This window comes from Thermobia domestica, chromosome 16, assembly GCF_964235325.1.
Source record: "Thermobia domestica chromosome 16, izTheDome1.hap1.1, whole genome shotgun sequence".
NCBI lineage: Eukaryota > Metazoa > Arthropoda > Insecta > Zygentoma > Lepismatidae > Thermobia > Thermobia domestica.
The window spans coordinates 63,620,227-63,644,422 of NC_137469.1; the positions used below are offsets into that span (position 1 = coordinate 63,620,227).

General features: G+C 35.3%; 1 protein-coding gene across 4 annotated transcripts in view; it reads right to left on the reverse strand.

Annotated features, from left to right (window-relative positions):
- LOC145673107 (oxysterol-binding protein-related protein 9) overlaps positions 1–24,196 on the reverse strand; it is a 443,064-nt gene that overhangs the window by 234,457 nt on the left and 184,411 nt on the right. For 3 of the 4 annotated variants that reach the window (XR_014128719.1, XM_081742477.1, XM_081742476.1), the window contains exon 7: positions 3,534–3,671. The exons of the other annotated variant lie outside the window; for it this stretch is intronic. Coding sequence is in view for 2 of the 3 variants with exons in the window: in XM_081742477.1 (XP_081598603.1) it covers positions 3,534–3,671 (138 nt within the window). In the remaining variant the exon portion in view is untranslated. The remainder of the gene's footprint in view (positions 1–3,533; positions 3,672–24,196) is intronic. 4 annotated transcript variants of the gene reach the window in all.

Consider the following 24,196-nt stretch of genomic DNA (forward strand, 5'->3'; position numbering starts at 1 on the left):
AAACTTCAGTTCTATCTTCTGTTCCATGGTCTTGTTAGATTCGTTGAATTTCTGTTCCATGGTCTGCTTTAATTCTGCATTTTGTTTGTTAGCTTCGTTGAACTTCTGTTCCATGGTCTGCTTTAATTCTTCATTTTGTTTGTTAGCTTCGTTGAACTTCTGTTCCATGGTCGTGTTAGATTCGTTGAACTTCTGTTCCATGGTCTGCTTTATCTCGGTAGACATCTGCATCATTTGTCGCTGTAAAGCTAACAAGATTCGATCCTCCGATGTCAATCCTGGTGTTACACTAGTTTCACCTTTGTCACTAGTATTTGATTCCTGCTGCATTGTTTCGTTGTCCATTTTTCTTATGATTACTTTACCACTTCGCAATATGGTTAAGTTCGTATTCATTAACTGTAGTATAAAAGTAAATTCAACCTTACTCTTCTTCGGGAATTGAATTTACAAAGTCCCGGGTGAGGTAAACCAAAATTTTTAACTAATCCCGGTGTGAAGGCACCAAAATTTTTATAACGACTTATCAAAAAGATAGTCGTAAACCTGGTTCGTTTGCTGAGATAAAAATCTGAAGTGGTAGTATTTCTTTGGCATGAAAATATTAGCTTCGATATTTAAATACCATTAATCTCACCTTTTTAACAAGAATGACAAAGTCTATGAACGGTGCTAAACTGATTTATTATTTGATATAACTTATAATATCATTTTCTTAACTTTTCAAGCACACAAACTCACTGACTAGGTAACCATAAAACATGTCCATATCAACAACTATCCCATAATAATCACTTACATATATTAAAAACATTCTTCTTTTGTTAATATGAAATGAACATTCTACTAAGTATAGTGCACATGTATGAGTACTTTCTGCCCAAGGTACAGGTAAATATTACTCAAACCAAAGTATTTTGTTATAATAGTGATTATAAACGTTTGCACCATCAAGATCGAAGGCGAACTCCTTGAGAGTTACAAACCGTTCAGGAAGTTCAGCTAGGTATCCACTCTTCAGGAATGCATATAACGGAAAGATGAGAATTGATGGAATGATGACACCCGTTACACCAATATGATTCTACATGCATATCATCTTTTTAAGAGTGACCTAAGGAGTGTCTCGAAAAGTAGTTAGCAACATTGGGGGCGTCGGTGTGCACTTGCGAGGCTGCATAGACGGCAAAACCTGGACGCACCTGGTCAGTTGAAGTCTTGTAAACGGATAGCTGCGTGCTTGTTGCTGTGTTCCGAGTTGAATGGGAAATGTCGCGTGTGAAACGGGAAGTGAAGTGGGAAATTCTGCACAATTGGTGCACCGTCAAAGGCATAACATACAATCAGATAGGAAGAAAAGTGTGAGGTTCATCATACAACTGTGAAATCGGTCATTGAGAAATTCGGTGAACATTACAGCTTTGAAGATATGCCGAGATCCGGGCGAAAAAGGGTCCCAGAAACCCTGGACTCGACCGTGAAGTTGTGCGATTTATACACCAAAATCCATCAATGTCTGTGCGGGATTTGGCTACCAAAGCGAGAACGTCGATAGGAATGATTCAGCGTATCAAGGCCAGACATAATTTGAAGACCTATAAGAAGCAAAAACGTGCGAAACAAACACCAAAGCAGAGACGTACGGCACAAACAAGAGCCCGCAAGCTGTATGACAACATCGTAAAGTTACCAGAGCGATGTGTGTTGATGGACGATGAAACGTACGTAAAAGAGGACTAAAAAACACTTCCGGAACCCCTATATTATACTGCACGCAATGCTGGGGATGTATGTGCTGCACAGAGGTACGTTGACGTGGAAAAATTTGGGAAAAAAGTACTGGTATGGCAGGCAATCTGCTTCTGTGGTTTGCGCTCCGTTATTTTTTATGCAGAATCCACCATAAACGCAGAAGTGTACCGAAAGGAATGTCTACAATAAAGAATGCTGCCATTGTATAAAAGGCATGCAATCCCCCCTTGTTTTGGTCCGACTTAGCAACAGCACACTATGCTAAGACGACAGTACGGTGGCTCAATGAACAGAACATCGAGTTTGTAGGGAAACACATGAATCCACCAAACTGCCCACAACTCCGTCCAATCGAAAGATATTGAGCAATTGTCAAACGCAACTTCCGAAAGAATGATAAACCAGTGCGCAACATGGCGGACTTCAAGAGAAACTGGACTGCATCATCGAGGAAATGCACCGTCGAGACTGTGCAACGGTTACTGACTGGAATTAAACAGAAACTACGTTCATATGTACGACGGGACATGTAAGTTGTATTTTCTTTGTCATGTAGATACATAGAGGTTCTCTATTAATAAAAATGTGGGTTTGCTTCACTTTTTATCTTTTCTTCTGACTTTCCTGACATATGCAATGTTGCTAACTACTTTTCGATACACTCCTTAGCTGAACGTCATCCATAGAGTGGATACCTAGCCGTAGAATATAATAAAGAGCATTCTGACTTGATGCAGGAATTTGAAGCGAAACTAGTAGTATACGCTCTTACTTTTCTTCAGTGACATGTGCCTTCGACTTTTCACCCGTCAACTCTAAGTAAGGGTCATTTTTTCTTCACTGTCTGTGGTCTCTATTCTTTTATCTTTTTAATTTTTTATCTTGCGATGGAGTAGTAGTTTAAAAGTTACCACGTTAAAAAACACTGGGTTACGTTATCAAATGAACTTGAAGGACTTTGCGGTAGTAATGTAAGCTATCACGCCACCATCAACTGCAAAATAAATTATACACAAGATTCTGGAAACGATAAGAATGACATGCATTTTACTTATAAGGTTGTAAAAGTGGTATGTGAATATTGAAGACTGAATTGCTTTTTCACTTTGATCCACTTCTTATTTATGTACTTACTTTGCAAATGATAACGTTTAAATACTATTATTCTTTAATCATAAGAACAATGTAATTCAAACATCTCTTGATGAAGAAAACTGCCACTGTTTCCGAAACATTTGTGAAAAGAAAATTCATGCACAGTAAGAACCAAAGATCAATTCAACTCATTACAGAAGAAGAACTGTTAGTCTGTATCCTAATGCTGATTGGTTGATCCCCTTTATCTCGGTTAACTCAAAAAGTAGATATTCTGTTTACCTTAGGCAAGAAAGAAGATTTTAAAAAATGTATCCTTTACGTCTCCAGGACACATTCTTTAGAATCATGCAATTACAACGAAGTTGTAAATCCAAACTCAAATGGTTCATGCAGGACGGAAGTGCTTAAAAAGTTTAGATCAATGAAGCATACAGTAATGGAGTTGCTGAGTGACCTTAATAACCAAAATCTATCAAAAAGCATTGACGAAAGTTTTCTAGCGAACGAAACGATCAAAAGAAACCTGACATCAGTGTAGGGCCTATTAGTTTAAATATGTGTATACATGCAAAAATTGTGCGTGGTAATCCTTGTAAAAAAGGAATGAATAATACTGTAATAAATTATTGCGCTCTTCGCCTTGTCTTATCATGCAATGGGAAGAGAATGTTAATAGCACTTACTTGAGTGACAGTGAGAGCTGGGTTGTTCTGTTGTTTCCACACACTCAGAGCCAACCTCAATGCCTGTCTGCACCTCCTTCAGGCCTACTTGCTGCAGGCCTGTACTTGAGGACAATGTCACAACCTTGGGACCTGGAACTAATAGACAAGGGATACTAACAACCACCATTTTCTATGAGCATTCGATTATATTACTAACAGAGACCATCAAACCAAAATAATATCTGTGATACGTTGGAACTGACAACATCCACAATAACAATAACACAGTGGACAATAAGCAAACGAAACCCAGCAACACAAACAAAGGTAATGTTACGAGTGGAGTAATCAGTAATGAGGGATAGGTTCGCAATTAAAGTATCATCTTCCTAACAAATATTGCCTTAAGTTTCTATTGGTTTAGAGACTTCTTCTATGACTGTGACCTTAGAAGTGAACTGAAAATGAAACCCAATGCTTAACCTCTTATTCACTTCTTATTATTGTATGAAATGATTAGAAACGACATTCGAATTGACAAAAACTATCTATTCTTTTTTTAAAAAAAAAAAAAAAATATATAAATATATTTTTCTTATATAAATAGTGCAAATAATTCAATATTAGGAAGTAAACAGCACAGAAAATGATAAATAATGGATGACATTATGATGACACTGACCCTGCAGAACAAGATCTCGAAGAACAACAAAAACAACAAGAACAACGACAAAGACATCCCAGCGTGAATATATGAAAATCACAAAAATTCTTAAATCATAGTTACGAAAGCACTAAATATAGTAGATATTTGGCTTTTGAGGTTTAAAAGAGAGCATGAGTGCTACAGCTAGTAACGAATATGAATTTCTTTTTAAGATGGACTGAAAGCACTTTTCATTATATCTCTTGGATCTATGAAGTGTTTTAAAAAAAACACATACGTTAATACAACTGTAACGATGGATGCTTTATGGACATATTAAGTTGTGTATATATATATTACAGAACAGTCATTCACTCTCAAAGCCGGCGCTCTTCACTCGAACCACGTGGGATGTACCACCGACCACTGCTGTGTTTGGACAATTCTGTGTCTATACACTGGACACCTTATGACGGTTGTAATTTCATATATATTAAAGAGGAAAAAAACGACTTTTACACACAGCTGATTCTCTGTAGATGTGAATTCTATAACACACAAAGATTGAAAAAGTGACAAGTGAGTGTAAGAGAGCAAGTGGTTGTTCTGGGAAGCGGACTGGGTGGCGTAGTGGGTAACGCATCGGCACGGTATATTGGAGGTCCCGGGTTCGGGTCCCGGTCCAGTCGGTCACTTTTTCACTCTTTGTATGTTACAGAATTCACATCTACAGAGGATTTGGTGTGTGTAAAAAAACGGCTGTTCAGTAATATATAATTGAATCAGTCATTGCGAAAAGTCCATATGTCCATCCCCACCACATTTTCATTTTAGTGCAAAGTCGATACGTATGCGAAGAAACGCGCATCCCCTGTGAAAAGACCAATTGTCTGGTCACATTATGTTACATATCCTACACTATTGCCTCAATACTATCGATGCCATTGTGCACGTTGAGTTTGCAATCCAAAGGTTTTTCTTTCTCAACAATTTACTTTGATGGATATATGGCCTTTTCAAAATGACTGATTCAATTATATTCAGCGGCTTAACAATAGTCTTTGAGGCCCGTACGCAAAATCCCTAGTGGCGGCCCCTCACCCATCGATAGGCCCCATGCATGACCATCTATAACTTATGCATACGAGCAGAAATGGCCATAAACCGAAAATTATCAGTGGGAGGGTATTGACAGTTTTTCTTTTTATATCGATGTGGTATGTTTTTCAAAAGTAAACTGGACAGAGTACCCTGTTCATTAAAAATATACTCATGTGAAATTCAAACTTTTTTGCATGGTAACAGTAATGTATCATCCAGTATTACCAAAAGGATTTTACATAATTATAAAATAAATAAAATTTTGTGAAACCGCTTATAAGCATTTTTTCTATTTTCATTTTTTTCTTTTTTTTTAATCGACAAATTGTATAGAAAATCAGAAGTGTTTCTTTCTCACTTTTGCTTCTGCAAATTCTTTTATCAAACCAGAGATGTCCAATTCATGAGCAAAATTTTCATCCGGTCAAAGTTTCCCCCCTCCCCCCCACCTAGTCCTAGCCTACGGATTTTCAAACTGTGCGGCGCGCCACCCTGGGGAGGCGCCGAAGGTTGTCAGAGGAGGCGCGAGTACCTTAAAAAAAAAATCCTACAAAGGAACATATTTATAATACAACACCATACTTAAGTCTGTACCCTTCTTCTTTAGTAATACATACTGGACTAGACCTTTGTACCACCTCCGTTCCACATACGATCAGGGATGACCCTTTCACCTTTGGCTTAAACGTGTATAATGCTTGTTAGATGGTCACTAATGATCTACCTAGGTACTTTATCTCTATAGAATAGTATGTCTTTGGAATTTCGCGTGACGCCATGTTAGCTGAATTTTTCTTTTCCTTAATTATCTGTTATTATTTTTGGGACGATTCTTGAGTTTTAATCTTTTCTAAAGTGAATACTATCGTCATTCACTAATAGTCTTATTTTCCATTGATTTTGCTCCACCTTTAAATGTGTCGGTTTTTATTATTTAAATTCCCTCTCTGCTCGTATTTTCATTTTAACATAAATATCTGACTTACCACATTTTGTAATTATTTACACTGGCTAATACCATTAAAAGGAGCAGTCAGTGTGTACAATGTAGATCATCTGCATTAATGAGATATTTTCATTAATGATTAATAAATGAAACATAGTTTATCATAGTGATAGTCTTTCTTTTAGGGACAAATGTATTTATGTTGTTGACACGTTTCATTTTTGACAGGGAAGGCACGTTCCGATTTTGGTGGTTGAGGGGAGCCTCAACTGCAAAAAGTTTGAAAACCCCTGTTCTAGCCTATATTTAACTTTTTATTACAGTAATATTAGAAAATACGTTCGAAAATTTATTTTGGAGTGCTCGTTTGGGCGTTCTCTGACGTTGGTGCCCCGGGCAGTTGCCAGGTTTGCCCGACCCTTGGTGCTTATGCTTGGTTCTGTATAGCCGTGGTACATGGCAATTGTACTGTACCTCATAATTAAGGCAGCACTCTTTAACTCGTTTTAATCCAGATCATATTGGTCATAGAATTTGTCATTATTGTTGAAGCCTGTTGTGCAGGGGAATTTTATTTAAAGTTAGTAAGCTCAGTACATGTAATTTAGAACTGATATCGAATTAATACTGATATTGAATTAATTTCTTAATCATACAGTGCTTTAACCTCGACGAGTTTACATTAATGCCAATAATTTAATACGCAAATGTAATAAACTGCGAGTGAAGTGAGCAAGAATTTTTATTCTTATCATGTTCAGAGAGGAAGACCGCAAAAACTTGCTTTTTTATATTAAAAACCTGGGGCGCCCCCTAATATACCGAAACTCCCTGCGTCCGTAGGCAATGCCTACCCTGCCTGCCCAATTGCTACGCCACTGATTATATTGTAATATATATTGGTGTGTATTAAAAAATCGGCTGTCCTCTTTCATTCTCATGCGAGGGCCACTATTTATATTTTGAGCCTTGGCAACACTGATTGTAGTTAAACGCCACTCTTTGTTTGCATAGAAACATTTGACATTGTTGACCATTACGTATTTAAAACGTTTTGTCAATAGCTGTATTTGTGTTGTTTACGTTGACTCGAAGATTGCGTGACAACAGAAAAATGGAATTAACTCGTGAAAATTTTCGTGCAATGATTTATTACGATTTTCGACGTGGATTATCAAGACAAGAAAAACATCGATCAACTTACTTCTACATTTGGTGATGAAGCCCAATCCTTTGCCACTGTGAAACGCTAGTACAACGATTTTACACGTGGCCGCCATTCGCTCACTGACGAAATTCGCGAAGGTCGTCAAAAATCATTCAAGAAAATATTGATGCTGTGCAAAACTTAATTCTGCAAGATCGTCATATGACATACTGTGAGATTGAGGCAACGCTTCGCATTAGTTCTACCAGCATATATAAAATATTACATGATCATTTACTGTGAGAAAGGTTTGTTCTCGTTGGATCCCACATAATTTGACAAAAACTCAAAAAGAAGCTCGCATCGATTAATGCACACAAGTACTCAATAAATGCAATGGTGGTGCTTCAAAACACGTATATAAGATTATAACAGGTGACGAATCATGAATATATGCATATGAGCCGGAACGTAAACAGAAAGTCGACCGTATGGTTGTTTCAAGATGAACCAAATTCAACAAAAGTTGTTCGCGCTCGAAGCACATCGAAACAAATGGTCACCTGCTTTTTTCGGGAGAACTGGTCATGTGGCAACTGTGCCTTTAAAGGAAGGTAGAACGAACAACTCTGAATGGTACACAACAATTTGTTTGCCGGAGGTCTTCGGTCAAATACGGAAAACAAACAAGCGCCGTCGGATCATTCTTCATCAAGAAAATGCGAGCTCTCACACATCTCGTCTAACAACCGACTATTTGAACACTCAAAAAATCGAATTAATAGGTCATCCGCCGTACAGTCCTGATTTGGCACCCACTGACTTCTTCTTGCTCCCGAATGTCAAGAATAAATTGCATGGACGATTTTCGTCGGCGGAAGAAGCCGTTGATGCGTTCAAAAACCATATTATGAAAGTGCCTCAAGATGATTGGAAAAAATGTTTTGACAAATGGTTCGAACGAATGCAAAAGTGTATTGATCATAAATGAGAATATTTCGAAAAACAATAAATCAATTTTCAATGACAAATTACTGTTTTTTTTTTTTTTTTTTTTTTTTCATTGTTAGGCTCAAAATATAAATAGTGGCCCTTGTATATATGAAATTACAACCGTTATAAAGTGCTCAGTATATAGACACAGAATTGTCCAAGCACAGCAGTGGACTGTGGTACAACCCACATGGTCCGGGTGGAGAGCACAGACTTCAAGAGTCAGTGAGTGAGTGGCTGTTCTGGGAAGTGGACTGGGCGGTATAGTGTGGTTAACGCATTGGTACGGTATGTCAGAGATTCCGGTCCAGTCGGTCACTTTTCACTCTTTGTGTGTTATGTAATTTATTACATGGTATATTAATAATAGAAAACTCCATACGGAAATAGATTACTAATATAATAAATTACAACATGAATATGCCCATGAAGCTTCCAATGCTGCAGTTATATTAATGTATCTGTCGTTTACAGTGAACTATTATTATTATTTTTAAAACACTTCCTAGAGCCGAGATATATAATAAAAAATGTTTACGGCCCATGTTAAATAGATCTTAACGCATATTAGTTGTATCCACTCCTGCTCCTTCTTCAACAGTTAGCCATCGAAATGCAGAGAGAAGTAAAAATGGAGAATTAACCCTTTCGCTGAGGAATTAAATTTTCAGGTGATTCTTCGGCCAAAAGCAATTAAGCAGCCAAAAAATGACATTTTCATATTTCCGTGACACATGGTTTCACGACACCAAAATATCTATTAGAAATACACAAACTGTATAAACGGCTGAACATGTCAAATTCAGTCATTGTATTTTCCAATAAATAACAAATAGCAAAACAACATGTTATGAATGTTCGAAACTGACAAAATGCAAAATTATACAATACTGTCTAACATTAGTGCTAAAACGTTATATTTGAAATATGTAAAATCTATACATGGCTATGCAGCTATCTGACTGTTGCTGATTGTCTTACTGTTGTCTGGCATTGTTTCCTGTTGAACTTAGCTAGCCTCAAACCCGAAAAACACCACAACAGAATGATGCAAAGCTTTCGTATTCATTCGTGCTTAATTGCGGTTCGAAGAAATCGCCGCCAATTGGCAACACAATGCAACGCATTATCACTACCACATGTTTCGTATACAATGAGCGACTGAAATCAACTATCGTAGCGAAGTATAAACAAAAGTAGACGTTGTGGACTAAAGTCGATTTCTGCAGTGAAAGGCAAAAATTAGATCGATTAAAGTCGACTTTCGAAGCGAAAGAGTTAATAATAGGGACAAAATCTAGTCGTGTATCAAGGTCTACACTCGGCCACACGATCTGTGTTCTGTCTCTAGTATTCCTTTCCATCTTTATTTTTCTCAACGAGCTATTTTTGCCTTGAAAAAGAAATGTCAATATTTAATGTTTTATTCAGTGTCCTTTTGTTAATGTAACTGCTTACTATATATATGTATATGCTTACGAGTATTTATTTAAAAAATGGTTATGGTATATTCTTTAAATACAAGGATGGAAAACTGTATGATACAAACGAAATAACAATTAAGATTAAATAACTGGAAAGAATCTAACGCAAAGAAACTCTAAACAATACCACATTTTCAGACAAGAACTTAAAATCACTATTTCCTGAAATACATATTCGCTTCATATCATACTATTCGGATATCGAAAGCTATGTTCAATATTTCACTTTCTTCCACTCGCTTCAGGCATCGAACAAAAGAATATTTATTTATAAACGTCATCTCTATTCCATTTCTCTAGGAGCAAAAAATAAAACAGAAGGACGTCAAAGAAGTACATAATTATAAATTAATTTATATGATATTTATGCAGCAAGTACTTTTAATTTTACAAATATATTTTACAAGAAACAAGAACTTGTTGTGAGCGAACTTGAAAAGTACCACCAGTGTTTACACTTTGATATTTGTGACTTATCAAGTAGTTTGAATGGAGCGGACTACTTATGTAAAACGCAAGTCACCAATTCCGAGTTCGTTTAACTTTTCTTGGGAGATTTTTATTTATTTATTTATTTATTTATTTATTTATTTTATTATTATTATTATTTTTTAATTTTATTTATTTATTTATTTATTTTTTTTTTTAGAAAATGAAAATAGTATTATATGTTTAAAATGTCGAAAAACATTTAAAAAATGCTCAAAGAAGTTTAACACCAAGCGACATTATTCAACTTATCATGCCAATGAGTAAGATACGTTTAACGGAGAGGAAAGGTTCCTGCAAAATAAATAAATAAATAAATAAATAAATAAATAAGATTTGAACAAATCTAGTTGACAATCATTATTATTATTATAGCATAGTTTGTATTAATTCAGACAGGAAGATTACCTTTATAGTCTTAGATGTTATTGAATTTAACAGGTGTTAAATTGAAAACAAAGTTTTTTTTTTTTTTTTTTTTTTTTTTTTTTTGTCCTCAGAAGAAAAAAAATCCTGGTTTGAGATAGAGACCGAAAAAGACGGTGACTTGGGCACCATTTTGCACGTGCGATTTTCGACAAAATATTAAAATGCTCTATCTGTGGAACAGTTCAAGATATTTTGTTGCTTTTTGTTTTATTTGAAAGATAACAATTTACTGATTCAAATTATATATCCGTTTGGAAATATATGTCCAAGTTCTCATGCTGTAGCCTTCTGAAATTTATTTCGATTTTTTTAACTGCCAGTACCATACAGTACTACATTCCCTAAAAAAAGAACTTTTATTTCTGAGATTAACACGTTTTATAAATAACGTTCATGTTTTAACTTCCGTGACTAATGTCTTGATTTATTTTATTTTATTTTATTGTTTTAGAAACACCATTTCCAAAAATTCTGAGAATTTTTCTGAAATTGTATCTGTAAGGGTAGAAGATATCCTGAAAAGGAGAACACTTGGTTCTGGGATTTTCATAATAGCTTTTGTTAAAAAAAAATAAAAAATAAAAAAAAAAAATAAAAATAAAAATAAAAATAAAAATAAAAAAAATAAAAATAAAAAAAATAAAAAAAAAATAAATAAATAAATAAATAAATAAATAAATAAATAAATAAATAAAATAAATAAATAAAAAATCTACTCTCAGGCCAATGTGCTCAATGTGATGAAATAAAAACAATAAATTAAACGAAGTTGGAAATGGTGAAATAGTATTATCTTTTGGATTTTATTTACATGGAAACTTCCAAATCATGAAAAGGTTTCTGTTACAACGTGGAACTATCCAGTTTATTCCAGCATGTAACAGAACTTTCTAGAACAATCTGGAACCATCCAGCTTATTCCAGAATGCAATAGAACCTTCTAGAACATTCCGAAACCATCCAAATAGTTTCAGGATGTAAAAGAACCTTCTAGAACATTCTGAAACCATTTACCTAATTCCAGAATGTAACAGAACCTTCTAGAGTATTCTGGAAGTACCCCCCTAATTCCAATATATAACAGAATTTTCCAGAACATTCTGGAACCACCGATCTAATTCCAAAATGTAAGAGAATCTTTTAGAACAATCTGGAACCATCCCGATAATTATACGTGTTTGGGCTAGCATATGAAGAGAAGACACATGAATTCACAGTTGTGAACGGGCAAAGAGAGTAGTTCACTTAATTTGTGCTCCAACATTATCTGTAAACTTTTGTCAGGATCACGCTGATTGAGTGAGCTGCAGAGTCTTCTGTAGAACGTACGCAGTTTGAAATGTCTTCTGACTAGGCTACAGGGGATAAAGTGTGCTGACTATTTGCATATCCATAAAAGAATGAGGTACAGGACTTGAAAGAAACAGACTTTCTTCAAGTAGGGACTAAAAGTCCTCATTTCAAGATTGTTTCAGTAAAGATGTTTTCAGTGATGATTTCTTATGTTTTAGATTTCACAAAATATTAACAATGACACTAACTGAATAAGAAGTTTCCAATGGTATGGATGATGAAGATTTCGTATCTACAGAAGAATTATATTCCCTGAATCAATCAACTTTTGAGGTTGGTGTTAGTCCTGTTCATCAAGAAAGCACAGTGTAATTACTGCAGCTGTGGCGAGTACACCAAATCAAAAGCGATCAAACTCTTGAAAGTAGAAATTAAACCTTCAGAAGAAAAGAAAAGAAAAGAAAAAAAAAAAAAAACCTTCCGCAACTTGCCGGGCAAACATCAATTTAGCTGTTCAATCGTGTGAATCGTACAATGAAAATGTTCTAACAATTATCCCAGTGTCCCTTCAAAGGTAAAAATTTTGCATATATCCATCTGCAACATAATACTTGGGGTAAAAAATAAGCAATATGAGGTCTTCAAAAGAGTGTCTCTATTATGGTACTCTTTATCATCATCATCATATGAATGAAGCACCTATTTCAATTGGACAGTCATTTTATCTGGACAATAAATGGGACCGTTCTATCCAGAGCGCCAACAAAAAAGACACTATTACTACAACAGTTACATGGAGAAAAAGTGGTGAAATGAAAAGATACATGACCTGTACTATTAAGGAAACTTTCGCCATATATAAAAAGAAACATTCAGTACACCACATTGGAAGATCAAAATTCTATGCACTACGACTTAAATGGGTGCTTCAACACTCACCTAGAGATGTCCGTGTGTGTGTGTGTGTATTACGCCGATTTTTAACTTTGCGAAATAACTTTGAAAGAGCTTACTTGAAGGCGTGACATATTACACCTTGGTTGAACGTAGTGAAGTCATTAGTAGTTTGTGATGTACAACGCGAGACCTATTTGTTTCTGGAATGTGATGAGTGCTTTGAGAAGGGGGACTCGCCTTACAGACATTTGATCTGGAAAATATAGCAAATGATTCTTCTGAGGTTACATATGCAACATGCGAGAAAAACAATCTCAATAAGAAAATTGTTGCCATTGATACCTTCACTGACGAATTTGGAAAATGAACAGTGAAAGCAGTAACACACCAACACCTGAGGAAATTGCAACAACAACACATTGCAGTTTAAGTGAAGGAACGTGTGCAGCCTGAACAACTACGTTTAGTGCTTCAGAGTGAATTTGCTAAGAACTGTCTGTGATTCTGCCACAAGAAATACAGGGGTATCACTGGAGTAATGACTAAGTTTCAATTTTTACAGGAGTCACACATTTTCAAAACAAGACCGTATGCGATGACAAGTAACTCAATATATGCATTGCTGGCAAAACGAAAAATTATTCAACAGCTGCAATTACAGGCAGAAAAGATTATTACTCTCGATAATGCCCAAAGTCACTTCCAAAATCGTTCATAACTGTTTGAACTGACGAAATCTCTTGTGTCAATGAAATGAGTATACAGTGCTGCTGGTCATGAAAGGAAGCTCTACGATGGAGTACGGCCGCTACCAGGGTTGGCTGGTTTAAACCAAGGTGGCTTAAACCATGGTTTAAACCAGCTGTTTTTTTCTTTAAACAAACCAACTGGTTTAAACCTAAAAAACGAAAAATGTCCGTACAAGTGTAAGTGTTCATAAAATCTTGATGAACACACATTTGTGGGTTATCATGTTTCACTCCCGTATATTATTCGTATTATATTCAGACCTAAATTCCCCCAATCATTACTCAAAAAGAGATTATACTATAAAAGCAACTTTTTTTTTTTTTTTTTTAATTTTATGAATGTTTCTTTCGTGATTTTTATAGTTTGTTATTATTGTTATGCAATTGAAATCAAAGAAACATTATAAATATTGTTTCGTTTTAATAATGTTTACTATTGATAAAATACATCGAAATGCCGTACTTTTTCTGAGGGGGGGGGGGTCCATATAAAACCCATGAGGAGAGGTGTTTATTGAAATCAGAAGTATCTTTGGCATCTATTGTATAAATGGGTCAGAGCCAAAGTGGACTCAAATAATTCGTATCTTTATTCACTTTTCTTCCTGATATGCAAATTAAGTCGTTGTATTTCTTTAACTTGGACTAAATTAAAGTGTAGTGAACTAACTTGGACTAAATTAGTTCTTTTGTACTCTGCAGTATTTTGGAATTGCCATATGTAATTCTGCATAATGGTTTCGCTTGCGCAACTGTTTATCTTTTTGTCCTTCTGAAACGATCCTTGACAATTATATTAAATAGTATCTAAAGATCAGTACAATGTATTTTTATCAAGAGTCCTTTGTGAGTGAGTCGGCAGACGTATCGCATTTGTGGCCAATTAGTCCCGATTTCAAGTTCAAATGGACGACAATTTCTCTCGGCTGTAAGCCGAGAAGCGGTTTGGATTCCGCTTTAAGCTTATGTGATCCCTTCCAGCATAACCCGGTTGTTGCATAATAACATCAAGGCAAAACAAACTTATTTCTGCTCATTCTGTCCATATATAATATAAATACATACAGCAAATTATTTAAACCAAAAAAATAGGGTTTAAACAAACAAACAAAAAAAAACCTTTTTTTTTTTTTCAATAAAAACCATGGTTTTTGCCAACCCTGGCCGCTACTGAAGTACCACGTTACAAAATATATAACCATGAACACATTGCAGAACTGTTGTAGTAACTGATCGGCACATTTTGTAGTAGTAATGTTAAGTAGCTTTACATTGAATATTTTGATACGTTATACCAAGACTTCTTCAGTTTCTCGCTTCACTGGTATAAACTGTATTTTATTTGCTGACAGATGCTATAGGATGTTAAAAACATTAATGATGTTAAGATTTTAAGATGTTATAATGAAGAAAGTGACATAGTACACTGAAGCAGTTTAAGTGAATCATTAAAGTTCAAGATACAGGATAAAAACGCTCTTATGTATGTATCTTAGTTTCATCACATGTCAGTAGTAGGAGTTTCGAATAGAATCAAAACATTTATACTGTTACTGTATAATAAAAAAGATAAATAATTCAAGCAAAATAACGAACACATGAAATACACACACAGATATAATAATTTGTTTGACAATTACTGTAACTAATGCAGCTGAATTTCTGTATCAATTAAATTTGATACAGATACAGTGCATGCAAAAGTTAAGAGAAATTTTGAAAAAACAGAAAGCTCTTCTGCACCCGAATGTGTTTGTTCTTGTTAAACGTAGTTTAAAGTGCCCGTAAGTGTAAATAGATATTTGTCAAATAAATAAATGTACGAGTAAATACTTTTGAAATGAAGCTGATTAATCCATCTATGTGATAGAGTTTGAATAAGTAAGGTCTTACAGTGGAAATCACAACCTTGTAATAACTGGAGTGCAATAGTTTATGTGTGGAATGGCACTTACTAGTTTCATGTGTGTTTTCCAGGTATGTTCTTAATTTTTTGCGAGACACTGTAACTATAATACAGGCTTAGCATAAATGGTTCATTTGTTTTGAAAAAAAGAAGAAAGAAAAAAAAAAAAGAGAAATTTAAGAGCGGATGTGCGATCTATATGGTAATGATGTAGCTTCATACTACAACTTGAAGTTTCGGGCCAAAAGAATTTAGATCGAAGAAGGAACAGATTAAACAGGATATGTTCAAAACGGCCTCTTAAGGCATATTTGAGGGAAATGTCCCAAAAACTGGAGGCCATGATTTTGTAAAACTGTCGTGTTATAAAGTTGGCGTTATAGCTCACAATATAGGCATTTGAGTGGGGATTGTTCATAATACTAAAGGTTAGTGCCACAAATGTTGACTCCTGAACAGAAAGTATTTCTTTAGCAATGCTACCACGAGAATTTAGACAAGCTTAAATAAAACCCAGATAACGTCTGCTATTATTATCACGAGAGATGAGAAACGAGTTTACTATTATGATTCTGAAACCAAACAAGAGTCAATACAGTGGAAAACCAAGGAATCTCCAAACTCTAAGACGTTTCGTGTGCAACAATCAGATTGGCATGATCGTGGCAACTGTTTTTTCTGTCGTAAAATTCATACCACATGATATGTATCCACGAGGCTATCAAGCAGAAATGCCATCACAGGGTCAACTATCCGTTCTATAAGCCAATTAAACTACAAGTAATAATTTTCTGCCTCGGCACCTAAAAAAAGTTTCTACGTAGACGCTGATTTTCTGACGATAATGCAGTCAGGGAAGTTTTTAGCAGACACAACTTACATACAACATTTAGTACAGAAATTAGCAAGAATAAAGGCCTGACAGACGAAATCAAACAGCTAAAGAAATGTCAGAAAGTTACAGTAAAACCTAAACCAATCATTACCCTAGTTACAGCTCTTGTTCCTAAAAGCACTGTAACACAACTGAAACAGACACACGCACAAAACATATTTTAACAAACCTCACAAATCAGTAATTTTGAACACCTGACATATGGCCAGGAAGTTCATTGGAGAACTCTTCTAATAATCTTCACTGGCCATAGATGATCGTCAGATTATTAATTAAGTTAAAACCGGTTTAAACCAAGATATATTACCTGACCAGAAAACGAGTGCGCGCGGCCGGTTTTGGAACTAAAATACAAACAACAGTGTTTCTAACCGGATTACTTATAATTAATCTATCACAGTTATTTTTATCCTGTTCGTAGTAAACCACTTGTTCAAGTTAAGACAAACACAGTTTCAGAAGTTATAAGTTATTTCCAGAACACTTTAAGGGACTGCAAAAAATTACATATACCCTCTATATTAATTGGCAATAACTTGCAAATAAACTAACCTCAGTGTTGTACAAAGAAACACTAAGAACTTCGTAGCATTCGAGTGTAAGGAATTTCTACTACTTCTGTTAACAAAACCTCGAAGTTCACCTTTGATAATCATAGTTATACTTTGGCAACTGCGCTTTCATTGTTTAAAGCAAGTTCTATTTTGTAGTTAGGAGATAAAACGTCTTCGAAATTGCGATCAAGTTGGACCATGTGATCTCCGATCGATTGTCTAAGCTTGAGTACAAAATTCTTTCACATTGAGATCATTTTCGGATTTGCTGCAAAAGTCCGGTCAGAGAAAAACTGATAATCTTTCACCGCCACATTCTAACTGCCTCCAAAGGAGACTTGGATCTGCCCCTGATTGAGATGGTATAAAGATAACTCTCTCTGATGTCCAATCTGCCATTATTTAGCATGGTTTGATAATTTTAAAAATCCAGTATTTCTGCCATATTTTGAAAACTTTATTTAAAAGAAATATATCCAGTGTTACATTGGAGGCGATAGGGGAGTGTTTAAAGTTTAAAGTGGAGTGCCTGACAATTGAAGGGTTCTTGTCCTTCCAAGGAACTGAACGCCAGTGAAATTCAGAAAAAAATGAATTACGTATTAAAAAAGAAATACAAAATACATTTTCAGGGTAACTCTTATCAGGGTTGTTGGAATTTTCCCCAGCCCAAAATTTCCCAGTGTTTTTTTTTTTTTTTTTGGTAAAACCCACATAAAAAAACAAAAAACAAAAAAAAGCCCACCTCAAAAAATATACTTTAAAATTTGGTTTGAAATAATAATTTTAATATAATTATAATTGCTTTCTTTAATCGTGCTTCTTAGTGTATGCCTAGTTTTTTTTTTTTTTTTAATTGGCTTAAAATATGTATTTACCACCAGAACAGAATACATTGAAAACAAAAAAGGTTTGGGAATTGTTCATAATGAATTTTGTTTGCACTCGATCAAATTCATTGAAACACTGTTCAACTGTAATCTATTACATAAAAACGAAAAGAATATTGTTTGTGCGCGCAACAGGGAAAACGATTAAACGGTTTGGAATGTGTTTTCGCACGCAGTTATCACGTACCTCGAACTAGGCTTTTAATCAGGTTACTTTGATTAAAATGCGTGTTCTATGAGGGAGCGGAGAGTCAAAATCTATGCGAAAATCTTAGTATCTCACGATTCTGTCAAGTTAGGAAGATATTTTTCATGTAAATTTCCCATTAGAAGTAAGTGGAGCCGTGTCCCAGTGTTTTTGAGAATTTCAATTTTAAATGGGAAAGGGTAGCAAATTCTATAATTTGAAAGCGATGTTTTCTTTTGTTTCTGATCGCATCATACGGGAAAACGGTTAAGCAGTTTGAAATGCATTTTTGAAGATACAACTGTTAGTATCTACCCTGAGCTGTGGATTTTATATTACTTTGATTCAATTGCGCATCCTACGAGAAGGAGTAGAGGAAGCTCAAAATTCTTGTGTGTATATATATAAACAGTAAGTCACGAGCCCGCCAAGTTAGGAAGATGAACTGGTATCTTAATACTCCACTAAATAAAGGGACAAGTAACTTCCTGTTTTTGAAAATTTCAATTTTACGGGAAGAAAGGCTGTTTTCTATAATTTCTTTCTTCATATTTAAATCGACGATGTCTGTTGTTTGTGATCGCGTCACGGGAAATTGTTGAAAAGTTTGAAATGAGTTTTAGAACCTACCCCAAGCTGGGATATTATCATTTAACTTTCCTTAAAAGGCCTATCCTAAGGGAGAAGGGGGTTAAAAATTCATGTCAGAAATAGAATATCTTACTACACTTTCATTGGTATGCGTATTCTAAGGAGAAGAGGAGGCTCAAACATTTTTCTTAATCCTAATTCTCCCCGTGGAAAGAACGGGTACTTTAGCTAGTATGGAATCAAAAGGAATGCGGCTCCTTTGTTTAGGTTAAATATTTGTGTATTATTATGAGCAGATAAAATGTCTTTCTCCATATGTCAGTTAATTACAAATCGAGAACGCCTCACTTGAAAAAGAAATTACTAAAGATAAACCTCTATCTTCTCAACACTAACAGCAATCCGATCGTAGAACTCTAATTCTTCTTGCGTATCTGGTGGAGTATGTGAAGCACAGTACAATTATTATATATCACAAAACCCCGTTAATCGTAAAATTTATTGTAAGAAACCAAATTGGTGACTGAAAATGAGAAAAAATCCATTTCCAAAATTTCAGTTCTTAAAAAAAGACTTTTTTATTTCTTTTAGAAAAACAACATCCATTCAATAAAGCCATTTTGTATCTCTAGCTCCTGAACTTGAGGTATTCTCAGCATTTACCTGGCGTATTTTAAGTGAAACTCAGGGCCGCGGTGGTTCAGTGGTAGAGCGTTCACCTCTAGTGCATTAGTTCAGTGGTTCGATGCCAGCTCGCCAAGTGAACTTTGTGGTGAACAAACACCGCGTGCATGGGTTTCCTCGAGGTTCTCCTGTTTCCCCCCACTTTCTTCATTCCACCATTTCATTCATTTCTCGTCATCACTGCTTCCTTTAGCCTACCCAACATAGCCGTGGCACGTAAATCTCAAAGATTTCATTTCATTTCATTTTTGAGTGAAACTCAGGACGGCTGGTTCAGGGATTTGAATCATTAAGTGTAAGAGGGGATTTTATTCCTATTCTGTATTACATAAAATTATCTACCTCTTTGTTACTGTAAAAAACCGTGTACTTCCTTCTTTTTAGAAATCGAAATATAAGCGAGTGTCAATGGTGCAAAGTGTGTCATACGGAACGTGCATGGGACTTTACGGATTCCTTGTGCATTATTTTTTCTTTCTTTTTTGTGATTTCTAAGTTTAGTTCAATGTCTTATGATTATGCGCCGGGGCTAAGGGAGACTGATGAAACAGATAATAATAGTGGTATGATGAAAGTGGTAGGAATTGGGAGAACCCTTGAAAACCCATGCACACGATGTCTGTCCACCACAAAACGCACTTGGCGGAAGCTAGGACCGAAATAGGAACCCGCGCCAGACGTGAACTACCACGGTTCCACAAGGGAACTCCATAGTTCCATGTGTACAGTACATATATGCTTAAATGGTATAGTAAGTAGGAATATGGCTTTAAATTTACGTACACAATCTAATAAAACCCAATATTACCCAATTTTGCCCAATTTTACCCAATAAAACCCACTGGGCTGGGCTTTTTTTTTTTTTTTTTTTTTTTAAAAAAAACTGGGTTTTTCACAACCCTGACTCTTATAGGCATTATGTTATTATAAAATTAATGCTACTTCTGAAACTGATTAGAGTGAGCAGAATAACAAAACCATTTGCAAAAGTTTTTCAAAGTATCAAGTTTGAAGGACGAAGTTTGTCTTCCACTGTTATCTCATTGCTCAAAGATACCGGTGATGAAACAATTGGCCGCAAATCACGCGGCCGCTTCTTATATCAATTCATGATGATGATGATCAGTGTCAATGTTACGTACCTAAGTTCAGTATTAGCAAAAAACACTCTCTTGCAACCATACGTGGCACATTTTAATACTTAGACCTGAAATAAAAATACATATGTTTAAAGACGATTGCCTTTGTCTTTGAATTTCATATGGACAACACTATAGGGCTTTTCAGATAGAGGAAGGGGAGAAGCAGGTTTTGTTAAACAAGACCGTACATCTGATATGTTTAAACTATATGCAACTTGTGCTTACGGGCTAAACTCAGTCCTCTGAAGTCAATCGACAAATGATTATGTATTACAGACACAAAGGTAACACTAGGCTCCTAAGTTTTAAAATAATATTGTGTATGAAAACAGACAGTAGAATTAATTCTTTGTCAGATAGTAGAATTATTGAGATCTAGAGTCTGAAAGAAATTCAGAGGGAGTTCAAGGGGAATTTCTGTACTCATAAATAAAAGTTGTGAGTTTATTATATGTTGAAGCAATGATACTTTCGCTTACATTACCCATACGCTGATGTTTTATTAATATTTTTATTCCACGTTTACCAAATGGCTGGATTACGATCATAATCCTAAAAGAAAGATGCACTGCAATCAGATTTTACAACCCGAAAGGTAAGCTATCCAATCCCATAAATCTTTAAAAAAATGAAGGGAAAATTTCTTTTCCCCCCCTTCCCGCAAAGGGTTCACATTCATCGAAAAAATGAAATGAAATTTCTTTAGTTTAACGTCCCATGATTATGCTCTTTATGCTAGAGAAGACAGATGATTAATGAAGGTGAAAGATTGTAAAATTAGTTTTTAAGCTCTCACTGGGATTTCAACTCAGAACCACGTACAACAAAAGCACATGCGCTAGCCAATAGACCAACGGAGAGGACTTCCACAGCTCTCGAGTGGAAACGTATCGGAGTTCTTCCTTGGCTGAAACTCAAGAAAATAATTTGTCAACCGATAAGCATGTATTTAAAACAAACACAAGCATCGCGAGCCTTAACTTGACTTAAACTTACTTTTACAGTTACAAGGTATTGCGCAAGTCTCTAAGCTATCAACCCTTAATTAATCTTTTAGTCACTGGCATCGTTATTCCTGCGTTTTATAGGTTGCTCCTGTCTTATAATGAAATCAAATAAAATGTAATAATTTTTTTATACAATCTGCTTAATACATGGTAGAAACTCACTTGCGTGCTATGTTGTTCTTACATTGTTAATTTCCGTACATATGTCATTATCCACAATACATCGGCATTACTGCAGGAATAACCATTCCTGTATTCAATAACAACTATGTAATTTACGTCGTTCTTTATTACGCGAAACAGATTAGGCTACTTATAACATGTAAACTGCAACTTTTAGAATTGTTGGATGCACTGCAGAGTGATGCTCTCCACTCCCCTGTCCCACCGCGCTTACCCAGAAAAAGATGTAAACACAACAGCAGCGCCCTCCGCGAAAAACTGCACTAATCCTGGTCAGGTAATAATAATAACCACCATCAAAATAATAATACTGTGCAGCTGTCAACTCCTAAATTCAGAAAAAGAGCAAGTGTTTAATTGGGGTTGACATGTGGTTAATGCATTCACTTCTAACTATTAATTTTATTCCTTTTAGGACACCACCATTATTTCTTGATTCAAATACGTAGCATCGCAAATGTCTAACGATCCTCAGTCAACACCTAAAATTCCGTGCCTCTAGCATGTCGTCAGATTATAACTATTCTTCATGATGTAACGTTGTCCGATGCTGACTAAGTCCGATGCTGATGCCAACTAATTACACGGTGTTTCACCCAAAAAGCCGTGATTTCCAGCTGCTACCAAATGTATTTATATAATAGTATAGTAATATATATATGTAAATACACAGCAAAGTATAAATTTTGTTTTACAGTGTTTATTTTTTTCTTTCATTTTGCATAGTCCAGTATAATGGCGGACCGTAGACTTACGTTGCAGCAGAAAATCTCATTGGTGACGGTTCATTGAATCACGCTTCCTTGTTGGTATCCAATGGAGATTCTGACTGGAGAATTATTGTGCATGGCCACCATCCACCAAGTCCATTTGGCGTTATGTTGATCAGTTCAATAAGACTGGTAATGTTACAGGACTTCAAAGAGGGAGATCCAAACCAACTGTGTGTACAGAACAGCGTATTGCAGTAGTGATTCTGCAGCGGCATATGTTGTGAATAGCCAGACTAAAAAATATCTGCAACATCATGTTGATATATTCTGCGAAAAGACCTGTAAATGTTCCCCTACAAAATGCAGATGCTTCAAAAATTAACAGACATTGCAAAAAGAAGGGTCTGCATTTGGAACTCAGTTCAATACGTTAATTGCTGATGATCCAGACATTACTGAAAACTTGTGGTGTACAGACGAAGCTTACTTTTATCTGTCAGGTGAAGTAAACAAACAAAATGTAAGATTTTGGGCAACAGAAAATCCACATAAAATGGTATTCAGCTCTGCACCCGGAAAAGGTTTTGCTTTGGTGTGCTGTATCAAAACGTGGCACAATTGGACTTTTCCTCTTTGATGGCTATACCACATCAGAAAATTATTTGAAAATGCCTTGAGTATTACTTCTATCTTGGCCTTCATCATAAAAGGTGTCCACCTCGTCGGCAGTGGTTCCAGCAGGATGGAAATAAACCGCATACAACAGAGCCTGTCCTTAATTTCCTTCACACAAAATTCCGCAATCATGTGATCTCTAATTGCTATCCATTGTTTTCTTGAATAGGCTTAGAGTGGCCTCCTTGCAGCCCAGACATTAACCCTCGTGATACTTTTATGGGGTTACCTCAAGCAGGAGGTATTCAAGCTTAAACTCTGATCTTTAAATGAAATAAACACTGAGCACTGTACGGCAGCAGTTAGTCACGTCACCCTCGGTACGGTTTTTGATAACATGTGAATCAGGGTCAGGGAAGTGTCCAATCGTCAGGGTGTACACTTCGATCATGTGTTACATTAAACTTTACTATTGCATTAAACTTTATTCTTTCACTTATCATACCATGTGAATTTCTCTTACTATGGTCATCAATAAAATTCGTTGTTGCACTTCAAAATCACGGCTTTTTCACTGAAACACCCTGTATAAATATTGTTCTGACAAATTACATTATATTTATACATTCCATCTAACAACAATATTTTTTTTACCCTTATCAAATACTTTTCCTAACCTAAACTGTAAAATAAAGATAATTCACTAATAATTTCTTCTTTTATTAATGCAGAATATGGCAAGTTTGTAATTTTATCCCCAACTCATTCATACTATATCCGCAACTTTTAATCTGTTATAAAGGAATATTTGTGATGTCACGCTTTATTTTTCCGCTAATTTGCAGGCAGCATATAAATTAATGTAACATAGTATAAAACAGAAATATTCAACGAAAAATCGGGCACAATTTATCCTGTATTTAGTATGTTACGTGTTGGAACAATTACACTATTAATTTAATATTTTAACACGAATCACAGAATTATAAATATTTCGGAGTTATTGAGTAATCATAACAAACTTACATAGTTACGATAAAGTACTTTACGATAAATTACGATAAGGTTACGGTAAGTTACGATAAAGTGAGACGACATTAAGCGTGAAATGGAGGTTCAGATTCAACCTTAGAGTGTAAG